General features: G+C 46.4%; 11 protein-coding genes across 11 annotated transcripts; 5 read left to right on the forward strand and 6 right to left on the reverse strand.

Annotated features, from left to right (window-relative positions):
- Nucleotides 1–151: 151 nt before the first annotated feature.
- N7483_008302 (uncharacterized protein) lies at nt 152–3,174 on the forward strand (the record flags this gene model as incomplete). The annotated part of the gene is made up of 5 exons (XM_057091729.1): nt 152–335; nt 388–394; nt 454–534; nt 585–811; nt 869–3,174. The coding sequence occupies 5 exons, from the start codon at nt 152–154 to the stop codon at nt 3,172–3,174; spliced, it is 2,805 nt and encodes a 934-aa protein (XP_056942903.1).
- A 631-nt stretch (nt 3,175–3,805) lies between these two features.
- Nucleotides 3,806–5,625, reverse strand: N7483_008303 (T6SS phospholipase effector Tle1-like catalytic domain-containing protein; the record flags this gene model as incomplete). Its single annotated transcript, XM_057091730.1, has 5 exons — nt 3,806–4,602; nt 4,832–4,913; nt 4,973–5,146; nt 5,205–5,309; nt 5,362–5,625. 5 exons carry the CDS (start codon nt 5,623–5,625, stop codon nt 3,806–3,808), a joined length of 1,422 nt encoding a protein of 473 aa, XP_056942904.1.
- Nucleotides 5,626–6,074: 449 nt separating this feature from the next.
- Nucleotides 6,075–7,700, reverse strand: N7483_008304 (MFS transporter; the record flags this gene model as incomplete). Its single annotated transcript, XM_057091731.1, has 1 exon — nt 6,075–7,700. One exon carries the CDS (start codon nt 7,698–7,700, stop codon nt 6,075–6,077), a length of 1,626 nt encoding a protein of 541 aa, XP_056942905.1.
- A 1,857-nt stretch (nt 7,701–9,557) lies between these two features.
- N7483_008305 (cysteine hydrolase family protein) lies at nt 9,558–10,499 on the reverse strand (the record flags this gene model as incomplete). The annotated part of the gene is made up of 4 exons (XM_057091732.1): nt 9,558–9,714; nt 9,771–9,838; nt 9,887–10,205; nt 10,276–10,499. The coding sequence occupies 4 exons, from the start codon at nt 10,497–10,499 to the stop codon at nt 9,558–9,560; spliced, it is 768 nt and encodes a 255-aa protein (XP_056942906.1).
- Nucleotides 10,500–11,423: 924 nt separating this feature from the next.
- Nucleotides 11,424–12,887, reverse strand: N7483_008306 (UPF0075 domain protein; the record flags this gene model as incomplete). Its single annotated transcript, XM_057091733.1, has 3 exons — nt 11,424–12,590; nt 12,645–12,719; nt 12,804–12,887. The coding sequence occupies 3 exons, from the start codon at nt 12,885–12,887 to the stop codon at nt 11,424–11,426; spliced, it is 1,326 nt and encodes a 441-aa protein (XP_056942907.1).
- A 549-nt stretch (nt 12,888–13,436) lies between these two features.
- N7483_008307 (putative MFS sugar transporter) lies at nt 13,437–15,492 on the forward strand (the record flags this gene model as incomplete). The annotated part of the gene is made up of 8 exons (XM_057091734.1): nt 13,437–13,836; nt 13,942–14,031; nt 14,099–14,508; nt 14,572–14,763; nt 14,814–14,908; nt 14,964–15,120; nt 15,178–15,238; nt 15,290–15,492. 8 exons carry the CDS (start codon nt 13,437–13,439, stop codon nt 15,490–15,492), a joined length of 1,608 nt encoding a protein of 535 aa, XP_056942908.1.
- A 615-nt stretch (nt 15,493–16,107) lies between these two features.
- N7483_008308 (uncharacterized protein) lies at nt 16,108–16,434 on the forward strand (the record flags this gene model as incomplete). The annotated part of the gene is made up of 2 exons (XM_057091735.1): nt 16,108–16,213; nt 16,262–16,434. 2 exons carry the CDS (start codon nt 16,108–16,110, stop codon nt 16,432–16,434), a joined length of 279 nt encoding a protein of 92 aa, XP_056942909.1.
- Nucleotides 16,435–16,460: 26 nt separating this feature from the next.
- N7483_008309 (fungal specific transcription factor domain-containing protein) lies at nt 16,461–18,419 on the forward strand (the record flags this gene model as incomplete). The annotated part of the gene is given in 5 exon segments (XM_057091736.1): nt 16,461–16,711; nt 16,797–17,214; nt 17,281–17,775; nt 17,793–17,983; nt 18,041–18,419. The coding sequence occupies 5 exon segments, from the start codon at nt 16,461–16,463 to the stop codon at nt 18,417–18,419; spliced, it is 1,734 nt and encodes a 577-aa protein (XP_056942910.1).
- A 146-nt stretch (nt 18,420–18,565) lies between these two features.
- On the reverse strand, nt 18,566–19,325 carry N7483_008310 (dienelactone hydrolase family protein; the record flags this gene model as incomplete). Its single annotated transcript, XM_057091737.1, has 3 exons — nt 18,566–18,777; nt 18,871–19,248; nt 19,301–19,325. The coding sequence occupies 3 exons, from the start codon at nt 19,323–19,325 to the stop codon at nt 18,566–18,568; spliced, it is 615 nt and encodes a 204-aa protein (XP_056942911.1).
- A 501-nt stretch (nt 19,326–19,826) lies between these two features.
- On the forward strand, nt 19,827–20,837 carry N7483_008311 (class I SAM-dependent methyltransferase; the record flags this gene model as incomplete). The annotated part of the gene is made up of 2 exons (XM_057091738.1): nt 19,827–20,013; nt 20,077–20,837. The coding sequence occupies 2 exons, from the start codon at nt 19,827–19,829 to the stop codon at nt 20,835–20,837; spliced, it is 948 nt and encodes a 315-aa protein (XP_056942912.1).
- A 385-nt stretch (nt 20,838–21,222) lies between these two features.
- Nucleotides 21,223–22,652, reverse strand: N7483_008312 (SIS domain-containing protein; the record flags this gene model as incomplete). The annotated part of the gene is made up of 2 exons (XM_057091739.1): nt 21,223–22,167; nt 22,287–22,652. 2 exons carry the CDS (start codon nt 22,650–22,652, stop codon nt 21,223–21,225), a joined length of 1,311 nt encoding a protein of 436 aa, XP_056942913.1.
- Nucleotides 22,653–23,058: the final 406 nt, after the last annotated feature.

Below are 23,058 nucleotides of genomic sequence, written 5' to 3' on the forward strand. Positions count from 1 at the left end.
GGTTCTCCACTCGTTTTTATACCGGTATTCTCCCGGATCAAATAGCCAAGGCAGGGTTCGCAAGATAAATCGGGGCAATCGCCCCCGAGTTGAATCTTCTTTCTGCGTGACTTAATCCTCAACAACATACTGGGTGTTGTTTGGTATCGCGATGCGTTCCTGGATAAAGTCATCACTGGGGTTTCTCCCAGTGATAGTACAATCTGCACTTGGCCAAAATGTTATTGACCTCACCGGAGATGGCTGGACAATCAGCAGCAAGGCCCTGAATATTTCAGCTCCTGGTTACTTGCCTTCTCAGGTACACCTGGATCTCTACAAGGCAGATGTGATTGGTAAGAGAACTAATGTACTTTCATATATGATCTTCGCTGACAATTGTTACAGATGATCCGTAAGTGACGAAGACAAATCAAGACTACATTCTTGTTGATTGAAAATTGACCTCGGCAGGTACTACGGTCTTAATGATTTTAATTTGCGTTGGATCGCGAGGAACAACTGGACATATACTAGTAACGCGTTACCTGGGCTGTAAGTCCCTTATGAATCCTTCTTTTGGCAATAAAACTAAGTACAAGCAGGTCTAACAAAGCCTTGGAATCCTGGCTTGTCTTCAACGGTTTGGACACATTCGCCACGATTGAGCTATGCGGAAAATTCGTTGGCACAACTGACAACCAGTTCCGTCAATACACATTTGATGTCTCCGATATCGTGAAAAGCTGCCAAGGTGACCCAACTTTGTCATTGAACTTCGGCAGTGCACCCTTAATTGCCGATAAGATCGCCGAAGATCCAACTTCCGAGAGTACGTTCCGCTCAAATTTTATAAACAATCTCATTTCCTAACATGCACCCGCGACAGAATGGCCATACCGTCCCCAGCAAATATATGAATTCCCCAACCGTTGGTACATCCGCAAAGAACAGTCTGACTTTGGATGGGATTGGGGCCCAGCATTTGCCCCCGCCGGTCCATGGAGAGACGCTTATCTCGTTCAATTCGAGGAGCAGGAGAGCATCTATGTTCTCAACACAGACTTGGACATCTTCAGACAAGGACAAATTAATCACGAGATACCCGATCAAACCAAGCCGTGGGTCGTGAATGCGAGCATTGACTTTCTCGGATCACTCCCCGATAAGCCTTCGATGCATATTGTTATCAAGGATGCTGAGTCTGGAACAACTCTCAAGTCTGCTGCTCTTGGGAATGTCTATACCTCTGGCCAAACAATTACCGGAAACATCAACATCGATGCCGATGCACCAAATCTCTGGTGGCCCACAGGCATGGGTAAGCAGAATCTCTACAAAGCAACAATCACTGTTAGTGGCTCAGGGCAAAACAAACCACTCGCCAGCGTCACAAAGCGCACTGGATTCCGCACAATCTTCCTCAACCGCCTCAGTATCACCGATGAACAAATCGCTCAAGGGATCGCGCCAGGAGCCAACTGGCATTTCGAAATAAATGGTCAAGAATTCTACGCGAAAGGATCCAACCTGATTCCTCCTGACGCATTCTGGCCACGAGTGACTGAAGAGAGAATGCAGCGCCTTTTTGATGCCGTTGTAGCCGGTAACCAGAACATGCTTCGAGTCTGGGCTTCCGGTGCCTATCAACCAGACTTTATCTACGACATCGCAGACGAGCGCGGTGTTCTGCTCTGGAGTGAATTCCAATTCAGTGATGCGATGTACCCAGTCAATGCATCGTTCCTGGAAGATGTTGCGGCCGAGGTTGCTTACAACGTGAGGCGAGTGAATCACCACCCATCACTTGCTCTATGGGCTGGCGGCAATGAAATTGAGAGCCTTGAGCTCCCTCTCATACAAGAGGCAGATCCCAACCACTATTCCTACTGGGTCGGACAATATGAGCAGCTTTTCATCAGTCTCATTCTGCCCCTTGTCTATGAGAACTCGCGGTCTATTTCGTACATGCCTAGTAGCACAAATAACGGCTACCTGTGGGTTAATCTCTCGGCGCCAGTGCCAATGGCTGAACGCTACGACAATACCACGGTTGAAGATTACTATTCCGATACAGACCACTACAACTACGACAGTAGCGTCGCCTTTGATCTTGGCAGTTACCCCATTGGCCGCTTTGCCAATGAATTCGGCTTCCATAGTATGCCAAGCCTCCAGACCTGGCGTCAAGCTGTTGACGAAGATGAGCTTCACTTCAATAGCAGCACTGTGATGCTTCGGAATCACCATTATCCTTCTGGTGATACCTCAACAGACAACTTCAAGAACTCATCCATGGGAATGGCCGAGATGACTATAGCGGTGGAGCGCTACTATCCAATCCCGAATAAGGAGAACTCAGTGGCGAATTTCAGTGCCTGGTGTCACGCTACGCAGATGTTTCAGGCTGACATGTACAAGAGCGAGATTCAGTTCTACCGCCGTGGCAGTGGGATGCCGGAGCGGCAGCTTGGATCCCTATATTGGCAGCTCGAGGATATCTGGCAAGCACCAACCTGGGCGGGTATCGAGTATGATGGTCGGTGGAAAGTCCTTCACTATGTTGCGCGTGATATCTACCAACCTGTGATTGTTGCACCTTATTGGAACTACACGACCGGTGATCTCGAAATATACGTCACCTCTGATCTTTGGGAGACTGCTCGTGGAACAGTGAATCTGACTTGGGTAGACCTTTCTGGCAATCCTATCTCCGGTAATGCCAATACACCGGCCTCTACTCAGTTCACTGTCGGTGCACTAAACACGACCAAGATATTCGGGACCACTATCTCAGACCTGGATCTATCTAACAAGACAAATGCTGTTTTGGTGATGTCGATTCATGCAAGCGGTCATCTTCCTAACGCTGAGAACGGCAAGGTCTCCACATTCATTCATCAGAATCAATTCACTCCTGTTTGGCCAAATGAGGTTGCTTTGGTGGACCCCAAGGTGGAGGTTTCCTATGAGGCAAGCACTGGTCTGTTCACTGTTGAGGCTCAGAACGGCGTGTCCCTTCATACTTGGCTGGACTATCCAGCTGGTGTTGTTGGTTATTTCGATGAGAATATGTTTACCCTTCTACCTGGTGAGAAGCGCAAGATCGGGTTTACTGTACAGACAGATGAGACTGGCGGCAATTGGGTTGGGGGAGTGACTGTGCAGAGTCTTTGGGACCAAACGACAAAATGATAGTGTCGAAATATGCATATTTAGTAGTGCACGATGCGCTACTAGCACTTGAGGGATATCTTAGGTAGTATACATATAGAATATATATTCATACTATTGAAGTACCTACGCTAGCACTTAAAAGTAGGTTCTTTGAAGTAGAAAAAATATAAAATTGGGACAAAAAGATTTACCAGGCCCGAACCCAGGATCTACGGGGACCTTGCGCATTCAAGTTTTTTATGCTCAAGGTTAAGACTCTAAGCGCGAATCATACCATTACTAGTAGACCATCTGGGCGGTTCAAATGTTGGTGATTAGCGGGCCAAAACCTGCCTACACATGTGCATGAAGCTAGTTATCAAGGATAGACCCTTGATGGATCTTTCCCGTGCGTTGTATGAGATACATCCGGTCCTTCCAACGTTGCTCTCACCATGACCAGCTAAATATCTTATTCTTATCTCATTATTGCCCCGACTCTTCAGTCCAAGTCAGCTATCACTACTCATCTCGCTTACGATCATCGATCTCCCCTTCAGTCCTATCCCAGACTCTTTGGTAAGATGTCCGACCTGTAGATCAGATTGAAGAAGTATTAGCTCCCTTAAAAGTCCCATGAAATAATTTTACTCAACCAAAAAGGGAGAGTTTACAGACCTTTGCTCATGCTCAGTAACCGGTTCTCCCATGGGCCCATAGGCTCCTCCATCATGACCTCTTGAGGCGGGGCATTCTCCTTAGGTCCTCTGTAAGCCCAGCCCCATCTCTCGACTTCGAGGCTATCAGTCTCAGTCTCTTCCCGATGTGAGTGATGGTTTTCACGACTGAAACTGATAACTGTACGAACGAGACAAGGCTCCCAAGGACCCTTTTTCAATAAGGCCCTGCATTTGTAAATTTCCTCGTCGTCGTACCCAAGTCCACCAAGGTCGAGGCGCACCCTCACACTGCTGTGCACTCTCTCATTCGTATTTTTCAAGAAGTACGGAGTTGGTAGACCAGTCTTCGGATCAACGCGATGGTATTGACCAGGTGTACGGGTTGTTTTTCCAGCCAGACGATAGACTCCAATATCAGGTTGTACAATTTCACCCAAAGCCCAAGGTCGAACGGGATAATGCTCATCGTAAACTCGCCTATGCGCCCAACGTAAATAGTGGTGATCACGCTCTTTTTTCGATGGCTGTGATCCGTCTGGATGCTTGAAGAAGTACCGCATATTCTTCTCCCACATAATCGCGATGGCGTTATCGTAAAAACTGACGCCGATAGACGTTAATTGGTCCATCATCCAAGCCATGCTGACATTAGCTAGCTCTTGATCGGGAAGCCCGCCGCCGACGTTTGAGTGTGCACCACAAAACCAGACCTGTCGAAGATCAGTCCGGACGTCATTTGGTCGCTCCCAGACGGCCGGAGCAAAAGACGTGCGGTCTTCGTCCAAGGCTAGTGCTTGGAATGCGTATTCAACAGTGTCGGTGAGACGTGTGTCGTAGAATCGGCATGTATATTTCAGTCAGTACTTTGAGCTTGTGTGATCAAGGGACAGGGGGACTTATTCTTTCGTGGACCGGGGGAGGTGAATCAGGTTTCCGATATTCGTATCTGGTATGCCTATATAATCATTAGTCGGATGCACCAGGCGAGCGATCTCAGATAAGAAAGAATGAAATACCTAAACTTCCAACGGTCTCCCAAACTGCAACACAACGGACAGTTATAGGACCCCTTTCGTTAGAGACTCTGGTGAGCTCAAACTAAAGCCAATGTCAGCCTTTGAAGGTAGAAAGAAAGGAAATAGAAGATATACATCTACCAATCTTTGCTTGTAGTCCGCTGCGGCATCTGGTCGACGAAACTTATTCGGAAAAGGCGTGTAGGGGAATTTGTCCTTGTAGTCTGGATTATGCATATTTTCCACATCCTTGAAGATGGGATACAGCATATTCAAACCTTCGGAATTGAGTAGACCAACGGCGTCAATCAATGCCTAGACGCGTTAGCATGATCGGACAGTGATACACTTGAGAAGGTCAATGCGCACGTACCGCCACGCCTCGAGCTGTGAATGCACCCCGAGAAAAGCCAATCAAAATAATCTCATCGTCAGTCTCATAATTCGTCGCAATGAAGCTGTATGCCTCTCTGATATTCTGTCATTTGTCAGTTTTCGCATTGAATAAAGATGCTGTAGATTGAACAAACCTCCCCGACACCGTCGCCAAATAGTCCGCCAGAAATAGAGTCTGCCACGCCTCCTGTACTCCCAACTCCGGGCTGGTAATACATAATCTGGCTCTCCCCGTTCGGCCCTCTCTTCTGCAGAGCACGGTACATGCGCGTCACATTCGTCTGAGGGGCGAGCGTTTCATACCGAGATCCGGAATTCTGGGTATCGCCTTTATCACTATTCATCCAAGTGCCATCCAGGCACAAAATAAGACGCCTTCTGTGAGATCGGTCTGGCATTGTGTGTATTGTTATCGGATGATAGGAGGAACTCGGGTCGTCCGGAGGATTTGGCAAATGGAATACCAATATTATGATCTTGTGATTTTTCCCTCTCCAGGAGGTTCAAGCCACCAGAGTATCGAGGGAACCATACAAATCCCACATTGCGATTAATGGGGAGGGGAGAAACTGTGGGGGCGGATGGACCAACCAGATGAACGTCAGCAGTGTGTCGGGCAACAACGAGGAACTAGTATTGAGCAAAATGATTGTGTCGCGCCTGAATTCACTATCCAGGTACAAGGATGGAAATGGATGAAAAAGGAACACGTAAATAATTAATTTTCTGTAGGAAAGCGCTGGGGCGACGAGTCATCATAATTGAGATGACTCGGCGACCCTCTATCAATCTAATAAAATCTTGTCTATCTTCAAATTCTTTATCTCACCCAAACAATCCATGGATCTCAATCATGACTCAGTCTCGCCCTTAGTTTTGCACCAAAGAAATAAAAGACATATGGGATCAACACCATCCCCAGTCCTATGAAGGCCAGTAACCATGAAGCCCACTGCAACCCAAGGCGATCATACATCTGCGTGATGAACAAAGGAAACCCAGCACCGCCACCTGAGCGCAGAAAGACTTTTGCAGCAAGTGCAGATGCAGCATACTTCTGATAGGAGTCGATGATGTAGTTATTCACACCATAGTAACACAAGACCATTCCAAACCCGAATGCGATGCCCGATGATGCAGGCCCCACCCAGATGATATTAGAATAAGACGTGGCACCCAGAATAAAGAGTGAGATTGGGACAAAGGGCGCGCCATACATAGCAGCCGGAAGTCGGTCTTCTGGGGTTGGTGCGCGCAAAAGGCAGGTCTGTTTAAATTGCTTTTCGATGTATGGAGTAACCAGGAGAGCCAAAGCAGCACCGATCAAGATGGGGATAAACATCAATCCAATCTGACCATCGTTGTAGTTGTAGAGCTTTCCAAAGATGACTGGATATGCGAAGAAAAATGCATAGAGCATGGAGTAGATAAGAACAACATACATGCACATCAGATCCAGAACAGGTTCGGTCATGATCATCGTGATGGGACGAATGAGGTTTGTTCGGATCACATCACGCAGAGTAAGTTTGTTCTTTTCTTGCTCAGTCATAATGTTTGCATTTCCTGTTTCCTTTCGAAGCTTGGCCGCTCGTCGTTTAAGGATCACAGGTGCATAGGTCTCCGGGATGAAACAGATCAAAACAGTGCAAGCACCTGCAAAAGCCAAATTGACCCAGAAAAATAGATCCAGTCGGCCTGTGCCAACATTGATCCAACCTGTGACAATGGGTCCAATGACAGGGCCACAATAAGGCGCAGCAGCGAAATAAGCAATCGCCATACCGCGATCCTCGATGTTCCAGATATCAGCAATAGTGCCACCGGCTAGCGACAGACCAGAACTGGAGAACACACCGCACAGGAAGCGACACACAAGAAGACCACCAATATTGGGTGATAAGGCGCAAGGAATGTTGAAGATGGTATAGAGTGTCAATGAGATAATGTATACTGGTCTGCGACCGATGATCTCAGACAGAGGCGACCAGAGTAAAGGTCCTACTGCAAAGCCGCATACCATAATAGAGCAGGTGAGAATGGCAACCTCCAATGACACATTGTATTTGTCCTCAATCAGGCCCAAGCCACCAGTCGTCATTGCAGAGCCATAGGCAATGCAAACTACCAGAAGAGATGCAACAAGAGTGATGTACCAGCGGTATCCACGAGACCAGTTGTGTGGGTGCTCGGCGTCTCCAATGGTAAAAGTCACAAATTGTACTGGCTCTTTAGGTCCTTTCTCGATATCATCATGTCTGTTGCTGAGAGTTTGTGTGACGGAGGAGGTTCGCGATCGCATTTGTTCTAAGGTTCTCTGTGAAACAAGACCGGTTCGAGTTTCGACGGTGTATTCATCAGGGAATTCGGGATTATCTTGACGCTCGACATCGGCATAGTTGTAGTCCACTGGTGGTGGATTCTCCGTGATCCCGACTTTCCGGAGACTTTCTTGTGTCTCAACTCCTGCCATGGCGCCGTGTTTCGGACGAATAGACAGGGATTTTTTTTAGGATGGGTAGGACAATATAATGTTCAAGGATGAGTGATGTAGTACAGATCTGTTCAAACCAAGGGGTAAATCTCGGTTTTTATATTTGTTTGAAGCCTTCAGCTACTACTATGCAATGTATACAATTTTCGATCAGCGCCTGATACAGCCCTGCAGGTAGATAGGATCCTTGTAAGCAATTCCGATCGATCTCCGAGATATATCCAGGCAATGTAGGATTTTTATCAAGCGGTATTTAATCTGATAGGCTAAATGCAAAAGCTAGTCTATCAAGATCTCCCTCTTTTACTTGATGGATATAGTTCGGTGAATGTACGAAGGGGCATAACCCGGTAAAAGCTCGGTACCGAGAAAACACCGCGTCTGATTGAGTTGTGTTCGGCATGCCGGGAACCGATCGTATCTAAAAACAGCACGAGCTTGACGGAGAGTTGACTCATTAAAGAATTAGGCAGGGTCACGGCATTTGAATTTGATTAAGTTGTTCCTAGATTGTCCTAGGAAGCTTCTTCCTGCGGGATTTATCGCCTCTTTGGAGTTGCTGTATGTGTCCAGTTGCATATACAACCTTGGAAGTTGAAAGTGGCCACATTCCGGAGCGTGAGGTAAATGTTGTGCAACACACCCTAGTAGCAACTAATTAGCACTTCCGATCTTTTCAGAAAATTTCAACTGCAAGACTCAAGTTGTCATTTTCAAATTACGATCGGCTGCCGGACCACTGGTAGCCCACGGGATGGATGAGACGGAGCCGCAGTGGGCTGATCAAGAAGCTGGAGTCCCAGTAGATGAGGACAGCATGGAAGTCCGACCACTCAGAGAGCTTCAGAGAGGTCCAATATTATAGAGAAATTGTTCACTGAGAAGTTTAGCCACTCTGAGATCAGGCAATAACCTGGTTGATGTCAGCTGTGAGTAGAAATCAAGTTTGGCGGGGAAGGAAGCAAAGAAACAACATGAATATGCATCTGTGATGTGAAATGTTTGATATACTAGTACTAAATATGCAGACAGCTTGTATAATGCCAGATCGTGTGGACCCAGAGTCAGAAGAATAAATTTTCTCATGGACTATAGTAAGTTTCGACCCTGAGCCTTTCAGCCCGGTGATACATTAGCCTAGTAGTATATGTAAATGTTTATCGTCATTGTCCAGATCGTGACCTTCTACTACACTGGAGCATATTTTTAAAGAACAGGATGAGGAGGGGAGGAGAAAGAAGAAGAAAGAACTTGAAGTGAAATTCTTGAGGGTACTAGGTCTCTCAGCTCGGCCATCTGAATTGAGTCGCGGCGCTCGAAAGTGACCTAGTCAATGACTCAAAACATGATCCAACTCTTTCTCGGGGAGCAAAATTTTATTTACTAGTTCAAATTCAACATTTGAAATGATCCATGGTTCGAAATATTGGTCCCATCTTTGTATTTCTTAGTATAACTCACCTAAATCTGAACACGGTACCTCCAGACTGGGAAGCGGCACCATGATTGCCACTACTAGTATACTATAAATTTGAAGTTGGCACTTGAATACTTAAGTGCTCAAGTAAGAGGCAAATCACAACATTTGAGGGGGATTTTTTTTGAAGTATTATTGATGCTATCGTGAATATTGTATTTTCAAATATTCAAATATTAAGTAGGGATTACCTAGTAAAGTAATCGCGGTGGCCATATCATGATCCTTCAAGTTATATGCAACCTCCAGGGCTCTGAGCCCGAATTGATCCTCTATCAGTATATACACCTACTGGCATGGGACTATGCAGCATAATCATTTCACTCAGTGCACCAGTAGAACCTTTAGAAGCGCTGGGTCTAGTAATATGTCGCGTTAGACCGAGAGAGCGCATCAATGGCCTGCTCAACAGTGATGACATTAAGAGGCATCTTCGGGAGAATACTCTGCAAGATGACATTGTTGATCGAGGTCGCATCATCTCCAGTCTCGATGGTGTTATTAGCGATAACGTAACTATTTGAAAATTAGCATCTGCATTACCAAGAACCGCCACCACTATGGATACTTACACATTGAAATCCAGATCGAAGAGGGCAAGAGCAGTTGTGAGCATTACGCCCGAAGTTCGCAGACCGGACTACATGTGTTATTTTCGTTAGTATCATCCATATACGTAATTGGGTACCATGCCCCACGAATGCGACATCTTAAACGGAATGACATGATATACCAGGACAACCGTGTCAATCTTCTGGTTGCGTAGAATCTGGACCAGAGTATTATCTGTTCCCGCGTAATAGCGAGTCTTTTGTAGCACGACATCGTAGTTGGGAAGAGGTTTGAAAGCAGGATAGAGCTGCGACAGTTCATCGGATTCTGTAAGGTTTCCGACCTCGGCTACATCTTGGTAGAAAGGTGCAGACAGCGAAACCTCGGGCATTAGGCTCGTGGAGAAATAGATACGGCTGAAGATGCTGATCGGAGGAGGGTTTTGTCTGTGGACACTGTAAAGATGTAATTGTTAGTCAATGATCATGTCCGTGCTCTCTCGGATAGTATGTTGGTAGATCTTACGCGTTGATCCACTTGCCGGTGCTCTTGATAAAAGCTTGGCCCTTGGTAGTTGTGTTGATGCTCCCCACCAGGGCAGTGATTAAGTCGAGGTTCAACACGGCATAGTGGGATCCGAAGCTCAGACTGCCGTTCACTGTGGATGGAGTAGTGGTCGAGTACCCAAGCTCAGTGGCATCGATAAGGGCGGGGGCCAGAGCAAGCAAAGCCCAAGAGAGAAGCTTCATTGTGATCGAGATTGGGTACAATTAATGATAATCGAGAGGTCGAGTCGTACAATAGTATGGGGTGCATATAGCTCTTTATAGCATTAAGTGATCCTTGCCGGTACAATCCTTAATTCAAGCTGGATAAAGGGGTAAGCTAAATTCCTTCGGAGTTCCGTTCGGAGTAATCCTTTTCACTACTAGTATGGCTTAAATAATTGGGGCGGAATTTGTACTTGATCGTTCAGTTTCTCCGCGAAAACAGAACTAAGCAATATTAAGCACAATTGCGTGGCGATCGGCATGATCAGGTTGTGGAATCCAAGCGAAACAGGTTCAGGGACTATGTGACTTGAAGTTAAAGTGACCAAATTATCCTCCTCTCCATGCATAAACTATAGATTATAGATCAATTGAGAATTCTCACCTTGTTAATCGTCGTATCTTGTTCCAATCTCTGATAGAAAGTCCGACAAAGGGATTCATCTTTCGCTTCAAATGTGTCGCCTTCGCCCCCACCGCGCAATTGCATGCAACTTAATTAGTGTGAAATCCACTTGAGATTACAATTTATTGGATTCTAATTAAACTTGCATGTTGAAAATAATTATTTTATTAAGGGAATTTCACTAAGATAAGTACTTTGGCTCATTCATAATTTTTTTTATTTTTTGTTTCTGTTAAAGAGACAACAAATCCCATAGTAATGCCAGCACTTGTCATCTTACTACACTGCAGGAAGATATTGCATTAATTTACTGATCATGATCAATTGATTGAGTAATTCAATGCTATGGAGGCTGGGAATTTCAGAATGAATTTATTCCCTCATAATTCTTATGATATTTTTGATCACTAGTAGTAGGTGCTACTGTGCTAGTGCTTACACAGTCATTAAGACAAATTTCAAAGTAAACATTTGAAGGATCGTGCTATCGGCTAGGGTCACCACTTGTTGTCATAAATCTTTCCATCAACATAGTTAACCAATTCTTTCACAGGCGGCAAATGGTCTCGCCCAGCACCGAAGAGCATTCCTTGACGCAATACTTTGCGATAATTCTTTCCCGGTGATACCTTTCCTAGAACGTATTCTTGCCGAGTCTCAACCCGAGTCGGGACAGGGATCGAGCGACCAACTGCTGCTTCCACACCTTGCCAGGCAAAAGTAATAGCTTCCTTTGCCTCACCTGGGATTCCGGCTTCATCTAGCATAAGGATGCGAGTATTTGGATAATTCTGTTGGATGAAGGCAGTGATGTTCGGGTTATAGGCACCACCACCACACATGAATATTTCAGCGATCTTAAGACCCTTGGGTGCGTAGCGGCGGTAATGATCCACAATGGCCTGGGCTGTGACACGAGTAATAGTGGCAACAACATCATCTGGTGTTAGGCCTTTTGCCTCGGCCTTGTTGATGAGTTCATGAGCGAGAGTATCACGGAAGACTTCTCGGCCTGTTGTTTTTGGCGGTTCCAAACCGAAATACTTGTGGCTCAGGAAATCGTCCACTAATTCCTGGTCAACAGTACCACGTGCACCCATCTCGCCGTCTTTATCATATTCAGATTCGCCGTTAGTGTAGTACCGTACGACGGCATCGATGAAGACATTCCCGGGTCCAGTGTCAAAGTCATAGCAGGCGTCCACACCACCGTGTGTATCAGGCGGGATGAAGCAAACGTTCGCAATTCCACCAATATTCTGACAAGCTCGTAATTTAGTTGGATGATGTAAGACCAACGCATCGAAGAATGCAATTAACGGGGCGCCTTGGCGTCCAGCTGCTTGATCACTGACGCGGAAATCGGTCACAGAGGTGATACCAGTGCGAGAAGCCAAAAAGGATCCTTCGGCCATTGTCAAAGCACTCCGAGTTTCGCCAGGCTCTGGCATGGATAGGAGCCATATAGTTTGTCCATGTGAACCAAGAAGATCGATGGAGTTGATATCAACTTGGTAGTCTTCACAAAACTTGTGCACTGCGGCTGCAAAGGTCTTCCCCAAAATCACATTCACTTCGGAGAGTTCCGAGGGAGATGTTTTGTTGTGGAGGATCATTTTCATCACTCGTTTCTTGATGACTGGCTCCAAGGGTATTTCGCCATACTAAATAATTTGTTAGTTGATGCTGGGCCGGAACGGGTTTCCTTGCAGACTTGCTTTTAAGAGCTCGAAATGCATTGGTGATTCCGGTGTCTCTTGACGAAATCGACATAGAGCGCAGTCAATACCATCCTAAAATTTGAATTGTAAGCTCATATCAATTTGTATGTGTAAAGGACTGATAGTCCCATAAAATTGCAGTGACCAAACACTTACCATTGACGTCCCGCTGTTAAGCCCCAGGACTGTCATGTCAAGTGCATGACTAGAAATAGCATTTTCAATACCCGAAGAACCCATGATGAACGCAAATCAAAAGATGACAATGGAAGAGATGAAAAGGAAGAATCGAAGAATCGAAGCACACGACATTTTTGTAAGGTTACTCCCAAAATAGGGTTTATAAGGAACCAAGTTCCAACCTTGGAACACATTATCAATTACCAGAATGATACCGCAGATGCAGAACCAGCAGAGCAAGAAATACTCTCGTATTACTCTTCCTACATCTGATATTCAAGATTCTTTTCCATCTGAATGGCCCATAACATCAGACCCGCTTTAAAAAGAGAAACGGATGATCGGCAAAACGCCTAATCGGTCCCGGAAGAACAAAAAAGCAGGAAATCACCCAATGCTAAATGGCTACGCGCTTCACTAGCAAGGGTGGTGTGGTTCCATCCCCGCGCCCGCGCTTCTCCAGCTCCAGAGCTGCCCCAGAAGAAGCTCTTGGCCCTAGTGAAACTACACTAAGATCAGGGCAGGGACCCATATAAAAGAAATTAATCTTTGCATCACATCCACGTCTCATTGGGCGCACGGGTGCACTCATGCTGCATGACACACGCTATGGGGTACACTACGGCTTGGAAGCGGCTTTCGCCGCGGCAGCTAAACTTAGCTATCCACACTTTTTCGCTGATCTCGATCTTCTTTGAGGGGTATGATCAGGGTGTTATGGGAGGTGTTAACGCCGCGCCCACCTACCTCACCAAGGTGGGCATTGGCAACGATACAGATAATGGGACGGTCACGCATACGACGCATGAGGGAGGCATCGTTAGTGTCTATTACCTGGGTGCGATCTTCGGTTGCTTCGCTGGCGGGTGGCTCGCAGATCGTATCGGCCGCATCAATGGTCTGATGGCTGGCTCGTTGTTCGCTCTTGTTGGTGGTGCCCTGCAATCGGCTGCCCAGAACTCGAATTTTATGATCTGTGCGAGAGTCGTGACGGGGATTGGTACTGGAGGTGAGCTAAGTCTCCGCAAGTGTGCATTAGTGCCAGTGTGACACTGTGACCTATTGGAGAAGATATGTATTACTAGTAATTAGTGCTAACTCACCATCGTTACAGCATTGACAGGGATCACCCCTGTCTTAGTGTTGGAGACTTCCTCCGCCGATCATCGTGGCGGGTTCCTCGGCTATGTCTTTATTGCTAATTGTAAGTAGCGGAATGTCCTACTCAATATTTCTTGCGATGCTGTTTGGCTGACTTTACCTGCACCCAGATCTAGGGATCGCTATTGCTTATTGGATCTCGTTTGGGCTCTCATTTGTGAACGATGGATACTCGCAAGTACGATGGCGATTCCTATTAGCCTTCCAGTGTCTCCCCGCTTTGATCCTCGCCTCATTTATCAAGATGCTGCCCGATAGCCCCCGCTATTTAGCGTCGGTGGGTCGGAGGAAGGAAGCACGCGAGCTGTTATTCCGTCTTCGTCAAGGCAGAGCGACCCCTGATGAAATTGAAAGAGAATATTTGGAGATCGTCACCGCTGCGCGAGACACGCAACCCAGTTCGCCAGTTCAATTTGCCAAGATTTTACTAGGGAAGGGTGGAAAGCCAGGCACAAATCTAGGCCGACGAGCATGGCTCTGCATCTGGCTGCAGATTATGGCTTCCTGGACCGGTATTACTGTAAGATTGCATAATTTCTTATTCCTGCATAGCTACAAGCGATTCTGACTCGTTCTTTTCCAGGCTGTTACTGCTTATTCCCCCACTCTACTGAAACAGGCTGGTTACAGCGATGTGAAGCAGAATGGTCTAGCAGGAGGTATCAACACAATCGGTATTATCGGCACCATCATAAGCGCCCATATCATTGACCGGCTGGGCCGGCGGGCCTGTTTGATGGGAGGATCAGTGATCTTGTTCGCCGTAAACTTGATTGTAAGTCTGGATTCTGGTGTTTACTTAGATCAATCATTAATAATTGGCAGGCCGGAGCTGTGTATGAAGGCTCACTCATTCACCCTGATAAAGCGGCCGAATACGCCCCAGGAGCAGTGACGATGCTCTTCTTGTTTAACCTGGGGTAAGGCCAACCATTCTAATATTCCATCAACCGAACTTGACTGACTTTTTGACAGTTATGCTGCCACTTGGGGTACTGTGGCGTTTTTAATACCCACGGAGATCTTTCCAAGCGAGTTGCGAGCTCAGGGCAATGGTTTTGGCATCACCGGCTGGGCCATCGGAGTTGGCATGACTACCCTCGTCAATCCTATAATGTTCGGTACTATGACTGTAAGGGCAATAATTCTCTTTCTCATTCCCCAGGATCAACTACTCACTTCTTCTTAGAGCCGGACTTACTTTCTTTTCGCTGGATTGAACATGCTGTGGTTGCCAATAGTCTACTTCTGTAAGTGTCCCTACAGTGAACAAACCTACATTGGACTAACATATGATCAAGTCTACCCCGAAACTCGAAATCGTTCGCTCGAATCCATAGAAGCCCTTTTCTCAACCTCGAGTCCGTTCTATTGGAAGATGGAGCAGGCTTACATGTTGCACGGTGATGTCCTTGCAGAGCATGGAGTCTCACGCAGCGAAACCGACGAAATGGACAGGATGGAGGTGAACTCTGACAAGCCGTTGGGGCCTGCTCCTGCCTGAACATGATTGACGTCTTATAGAGCCATTCAGTGGCATCATGATAATCTTAGACCCTTTTAGACTTGGGATTGATAGAATTGGTAGAATAGGTGTGGTATTTCGGATATGGACTCTCATTTATCATTATAGATCATCTTTTATGGTGAATAATCTAACATACGCATGTTATTTGCTTTATCACATCTTTATTAAGACATTTCTATTAAACTGATAACCCATTCTATGAAATAATTGAGATGAACTGCCAGTTGATTGAAGTAAATGTAAACACCTAATGGTGATTCGCTAGCTAAAAGTCTATGACACTGTGATGAGTCAGCAAACGCCAGGCGGAGGCAAGTTTCAACGAGTGACGTTCGGACATCTTTTCCAGTGATTCGATGATTAAAAGGACTCCATTGAAATACAATATTTGTCGGTTAAAATCCTAGTGATCAAAGTGGCCTTTTTCCCTTTCACCATCTCAGCCTTGAATCAACCAAAACACGCGAACCCAGAAATCCAACCCGGGATCCCGAGCGGAAGACCGCACCTGCATCCCCGGGCCCTCACTTAAACGTGGGATACTTCTTTCGAGTCTAGGTTCGCCCCCATTTATGGGAGGCTCTGGAATGAATGTCGCAATCGCAAAAACCTCGCAAGCTTCAGCGTGTCTCTAAGGCCTGTCAGTTACACCCCCTCTTTCTGATGCGCACATTCTCCACTCATCACTTGGCGGGATGTCTAAGAGAACAGAGAAAAAAAAAATAGTTGTTTAACAGATTGATAGGCGACTTCTGCAATAGGCGCAGTATCAAATGTGGAAAGAGTGAAGATCAACTTGGCAGGTGCCAAAATTGCGCGGACTTTGATGTCCCTTGTACCTTTGATCGCCCGGCTAAACGCCGCGGCGTGAAAGCCGGTACCAGGGTCGTTCCCGTGACAGCCCGAACCCAAGCTTGAAGCCGATCCTTGAAGATCAAGTTCCAATGGGACGGGTAAATGCACCCCACAGGGCATCGGGTTCCTCGGCCTCGAGGAGCTCCTATCATCCTGACTCTGTGCCCTCCCGCCCATTGTTGACAGGAGATCCCTGGACCGCCTTCAACACTGGATGGTCAACCGCCGAAGGGTACGATGATGATGGAGCACTGCGCAATTCTTGGAAAGCCTTTGCCATCTCTTGTCACCAACAAATCCGCAATCTTGTACAGGTTTATTTCGAGATCGTCTATCCCATGTACGACTACAGAGACCCCCTATCCTGCCCATCTTGGTGCCTTTCATTTTTTATTTCTTCTGTTTGGCTAATCAACTCCCTTCAGATTTCCTTTGTTTCACAAACAATCATTTATAGAAAGAATTAACAACCAAGAGCATCTACAAAGTCAGAGTTTGTTTGCCTCGACAATGGCTGTCTGTTCATTGGTGTCAGGTCGTGCCCGTGATGGGGCTTTGTACACTAACCGATGGCATCGAGAGGAGCTGTCCGAACCACCTTCAGAGGCATTTTATGCAGCAGCTAAAGACTCGCTTCCTCGAGATCTTGCTGCTGCCAAGGGCTTCAACTATATGCGCGCCTGTGCAATATTGGCCATTGCCAGCATTCAAAATGGACAAATCAAAAATATGCAGAAATATTCCGGCATGTATCATACATTAACGACAATGGAAGGTTTTCATGATGAGAAGCTCTGGCCAAAGGATATAACCACTATTGAGATTGAAGAAAGACGAAGATTGGTACGTCGACTGCCAGTGGTATTGCAAGAAAAGAAGATGAAATTGGTAAACTAACACAAGCTCCAGTTCTGGTCAATATATACTCTCGACATCTACTCCACGATTGTGTGGGGTGGTGTAATTCGATACCGTGAAGCTCATTCCCTTGTCCGATACCCCAGTGAGGTAGACGATGAATTTATTACACATCAAGGCTACGGCATGCCTCCTGTGTCTCCCGAATCATCTGCTCTTAGCCAGGGCGAAGTCCCGGTCGTGTCACGGCAGCCTGTATCTTGGATGCATGGTTGGAACTTCACTACAGACCTCTATCGCATTCTTGAACATGTCGTTGATGGTACTCGACGCAAATTCTCATCAGCGAATGGCACACAGGAGGTCTGGTCTCTTTTCAGTCCAGCTTCCATGTCGGAGCCAGCAGTCATGGAGCGAGTGCTTTCCATGTATGCTGCACTACCATCACAATTTCGAGAGACGCCTCCCACGACTGGTGACATCAGCCAGGATCTGTTTGGTTTTCAGTCTGCAAACATCCAGGCAACCTTGCAACTTCTCCGCATGGTTCTTCTCTCGGCGAGGAGATTGGGGTAGACAGAAAATGTGACGTCGCTGGTGAATTATTGAGTGTGTTTTCAAAGGTGCCGGTGGAGTACTTGAAAGCAATCAGTTCACCTCTGCTCCACCATTTAGGAGGAATTGGCTACATTCTCGGTTCTGTCATGGAGGGTAGCCTGTCGGATGCGTCATACCAACGCGTTCGAACCCTACTGTAAGTGTGCACAATTTGATGATCCATCCTACCTAGCTTTACTAATATATCCATCAGGCTCGAAATGGCCAGTCTTCTCCATCGTCTTGAAGTCGGTCTCCATCGTGCCGCGGGTGCCAGTGAGCGTCTTCGATCACAGGTGGATCGAATCGATGGCTACATGCGCACTTCAAGATTACTGAACATATCAGCCATTCCTCCACTATCCGCTGCACCAAATGCCCTGAATGGAACATCTAATCCGAATGATGTAAAGCAAGAGCCTGCAATTCCCCGAGTGGCTTACATTCACAGCGCTCCAGCCCCTCCAGTTGGGGCAGGACCCATGGCAAACCAGATGATGCAGTTTCAATTACCACCTGAACTACTGGCAGATTGGCCATGGCCATTGGATAATTCTCACTCTGAGGGATTTTTACCATTGGCATTTGAATAGCTACATTCGAGCGGAGTACATGTGCCAAAAAAATAAAAGTAATTAATGTTTCAATAGCATTTTTCAATAATCTACCATCACCGTGCACACAAGCCTTTAAAGATATGGTTCTGCATCCGAATCCACCTTGTTCACCTTGGAAGTATTCAATCCTTCTTAAGATACTCGTCAAACCAAACAAGAGCCTGCTGGAAAGACTGCTCCATGCCGAATCTCTGGACTGTAACCCACGGATTACCATTACCAGAAAAGCCATGCCCAACATGAGAATAGACAGTAATCTGATATGGGTACTTTATCTCCTCGAGGATCAACTCGGCCTCGTGTCGGTCAGCTGTCGTAAAAACAGAATCTCGAGCTATGACCCACATCAGTACCCATATCAACAACTCTATAAGGGATAATGGTCTGACAAAAGAAAGAATAAAACGAGAAGAGACTGTAAACTTACCACCAGAAGCAAGACTCAAAGGTCCCTCAATAGTCGCCAACAATTCAGTATCCAAGTAATTCGGATGGGCAATAAAGCCTACATCCAACTTCCCACGTTCAAGATACTGACACAGACAATCACCCCCAAAGGAATACCCCACTCCGCCAATGCGCTTACATCCGAGAGTATCACGCATAGTTTGAATCATCTTGTTGACGATTCTCCCCGTGCCTTCCGGTCTGTGAAATCTTTCCCAGTAATCAATACTAAAGTTCTCGTCGCGAAACTCAGGTATCGGGTCCCTGTAGAACAGGTCTGGGATCAGAACAAAGTATCCCTCTCTGGCGAATTGATCTGCGATGTGCCGAACACCGAATCTTTGAAGACCGAAGCCATCTGTGAGGATCAAGATGGCATATTTTGTTGAGCGATCAAGCGGGTATTTGACGTAGCATGAGACTAAATATATTCATTGATTGTCAGTAGACGAGATCGTGACCTCCTCATCATGATGTTTTTCAATAGGGGACTCATGCCAGTGAAGGGACCCCGATTATCTTCAAAATGAAATCTCGAAAATATCCTAGTGGACCATATTGGGGGAGGGCGCTATGAGGAGACATGTTGATTCAAGTTCATGTGGATCAGTTGAGTGTAGAGAAGAAGTCACAATTATTGGGACTTGAGATGTGTAAAAGGGGAAGAGAAACAGTTCATGAAGAATGAAAATTTAAGGAGACATGAGATCTCTTTTCAACCAAAATACAACAAATTCACTCACAATTATTAACTCTCCCTCTTCCTCTCTCTATTCTGTATTCTCGAGTCTATACTATATGTACTATGTTCTACCCGCTTGCATTCTCATGATTGGATCAAACACGGAGAGTGGGTCAAGGATCTTCAACCTCGAAAAGTTGGAACTTGATCCTCCTGATAATAACTCTTCTCCAACTCTTCTCCCCAATTCAACAATGTCGTCCATGTCGACTCGCTCAGCTTGGCGCACTCTGCACTACAGTGCTAAGCGTCGCGCTTTTCAACCCACAACCCCCTACCGATGCTTCTCCTGCACCCGCGCATCTCAAGACCAGAAACACGATGAACGCATGACACACTTCGGATTCACCAATGTCCCCGAATCAGAGAAGGAGTCCCGCGGTAAGAATCAATTTCCAACCCAAATACTCCAAGTATTAGCTCAAATCTAACAAAAATACCTAGTCGGCGCTGTCTTCAGCTCCGTCGCTTCATCCTACGACAACATGAACGATCTCATGTCCCTAGGAATCCACCGTCTCTGGAAAGACCACTTCGTCCGCAGTCTCAACCCCGGATCCCCTCTCTCCACCCGAATCAACAACCCAACACAAAAGGGCTGGAACATCCTCGACATTGCCGGCGGGACCGGTGACATCGCCTTCCGCATGTTGGACCACGCAACAAACATCCACCACGATATCGAGACCCGCGTGACGATCAGCGATATCAATGCAGACATGTTAGCCGAGGGACGAAAGCGATCTCTCTCAACACCGTACTACGGAACCTCGCGATTGGATTTCGTTGAAGCGAATGCGGAATCCATGCCTCACATCCCTTCTGAATCCGTGGACCTCTACACCGTTGTCTTTGGTATCCGGAATTTCACCGATAAGCAGGCAGCGCTGAATGAAGCGTTCCGTGTTCTTAAGCCCGGTGGTGTCTTTGCTTGTATGGAGTTTAGTAAGGTCGATAACCCTGTTTTCGATGCTATTTACAAGCGGTGGAACTTCGCTGCTATCCCACTTATTGGTCAGCTTGTTGCTGGAGATCGGGATAGTTATCAGTACCTTGTTGAGAGTATTGAGCGCTTTCCTTCTCAGGAGGAGTTCCGTGGTATGATTCAGAAGGCTGGTTTCATGATTCCTGGAAAGGGTTATGAGAATCTGACTGGAGGAATTGCTGCTATTCACAAGGGTATTAAGCCCGTTCCTAAGGTTTAAGCCTGAGGGTAGCTGGATAACTATGGAATGATGTGGTGGTGTGTATTATAGATTTTGCATTGTTTCTTATATGTACTTTTGTATTATCATAAATTTCTACAATTCTTCTGATTCAAAATGATCTGTGTGGAAAGTGCAAAATGCCCGTTTTATGTATGGGCTTGTCAATGTTTGGCCACCCAGCTGATCTAGTAACCAATCCGTATATCCTGGAATCAAGTACACAGAAGGATAAAATAAAAAGAATAAACATTTGTAGCGTAACATCGTCAAAAGTGTGCAGCCGATGATCTGGACAATCGCAAAATACATGCAAGAAGATCATATCAAATGCTTCAACAAGCGTGACAAGCATGCTAAAAGACCACAATCACTTATTATTCACTTATTCACCCCAGATATCCTCAGCCTCTGCAATACCAATACAACTATTAGGGCGAGTGATATCCTTCATAACAGCGACCACAGCTATCGGAGTTACACCAGCTCGGGATGTGGAGATCAAATGCCGGAGGTCAACCAGAGAGATTGATTCAGGTACCAAGCACCAGTCGCTCCGGGGCACCACTAACGGATGCCTAGGGTCCTTGGCGATAGCCTCAGCCACTCGCATATCCACATCGGTGTTTTGTGCGAGAAAAGAACGAATTCGACGTGGTGGAATGATTTCTGATCGAGAATAGAAGACCCATGATTTTGCTTGGGGATGTTGAATGGCAGTTAGGAGGATATCGAGTAATCGGATATCACCAGGGTTTTGTACGGACGAAACGGTGGGTATTTGGTCAAGACGAACAAGTAAATCTGAAGAGATGCGACGATGCTCTGGTGGTGGTTGAAGTGTAAATGGAGGAATCGCTGAAGCGCTGTTGAGATCATCCCATTGCATTGAAATGGATGATGATGGGGAATCAAATGTTCTATTGGAGTCACCACTCAATGAGTTTGTCATTGGTGTTGCAGATAGGGCTGCAGCTGCACCAATTGCGCCTCCAGGGTGGTGGCTTCGGAAGACTTCTGCAGGTCCTTTGCCGGGCGCAGTGTGTAACTTGCGAGCTATTGCAATTGCCAATGCATCACCTAGACATAAAGCCACTGTAGTGGATGATGTAGGGGCACTAACACCCAATGAAGCTTCCTCTTCTTCATGAATGGGAGCTGATAAAAGAATTCCAAGCCCACAAGGTCCATGTATCGATAGAAGAGGACATTGTGATGGCTGTGTATGTGAGGTTAAAGCGATCACAGGAACCGAAGCAGGGATATGGGGCAGCAGAGAGAGTAGTTCTGGTGAGCGACCGGAGAACGATATGAGGAGCATTGTATCATTCTAAAGAATAATAGTCAGTAAACACATTCACCAGAAAGAACTTAAAGGCCCCGCATTGATCAACTGCACTGCATCTCGGGGATTATGCGGATCATAACTTGAGCAAGGGTATAGCTTACCGGTCGGACCAATCCCAAATCTCCATGTAAAGCCTCAGTAGGATGTAAAAAAGCCGAATAGATCCCCAAGCTGTTCATTGTTGCCTCGATCTTGCGACCGATCTTTCCACTCTTGCCCACCCCGCAAACAACCAGCTTGCCGCCTTCACGGATACTTTGCGCAATGCGATCTACAGCTCGCGCTAGCTCATGTTGAGCCTGGGCATTTGTCTGATACAATCGCTCGAGGTGTGTTAGCGCAGCACGCTCTGTAGACATAACATGAATTGCTGTGACTACAGCAGAAACATCTTTCATCGTAGTTGGTGGGGGATCGGCATCAGGAGGGGTGAGTGGCCAGGATGGCGAGATATCATGGGAAGCCATGGTGGGCATGAAGCATTGGACTCGTAGAGATCATGAGGAAGGTAAAGAAATTGTACAAGAGAATCTTGCCCTCTCCAGGAGACGGGGGCCTGGAGGAGTAGGGCCGGGAAAATGTGGAGGACTAAGAATCAAATCGATAACGGAGGCAGATAACGGCGGAACAGATTGTTGTATTTTCCACGGATTAAACTAGTTATGTACATTAGAAGAGCTAGAATTGGCTGATCTAATCTTACATTATTCCAATGTTCAGATCGGGATAGATTTTAGTTCTGTGAGTGGTACTCCGTACATGCAGATCGGCTGCATAGAATAATCAATCCGAGATGGTGTCATTGACTGCATTGATGGTGCAGGTCGATCCGTTTCCGGATTTAGTAACACCGATTGTTCCAAGGTTCTCGGA

The sequence above is a fragment of the Penicillium malachiteum genome (assembly GCF_028827825.1).
Source record: "Penicillium malachiteum strain IBT 17515 chromosome Unknown utg000004l:1.0-4883003.0:1.0-4884900.0, whole genome shotgun sequence".
Taxonomy (NCBI): Eukaryota; Fungi; Ascomycota; class Eurotiomycetes; order Eurotiales; family Aspergillaceae; genus Penicillium; species Penicillium malachiteum.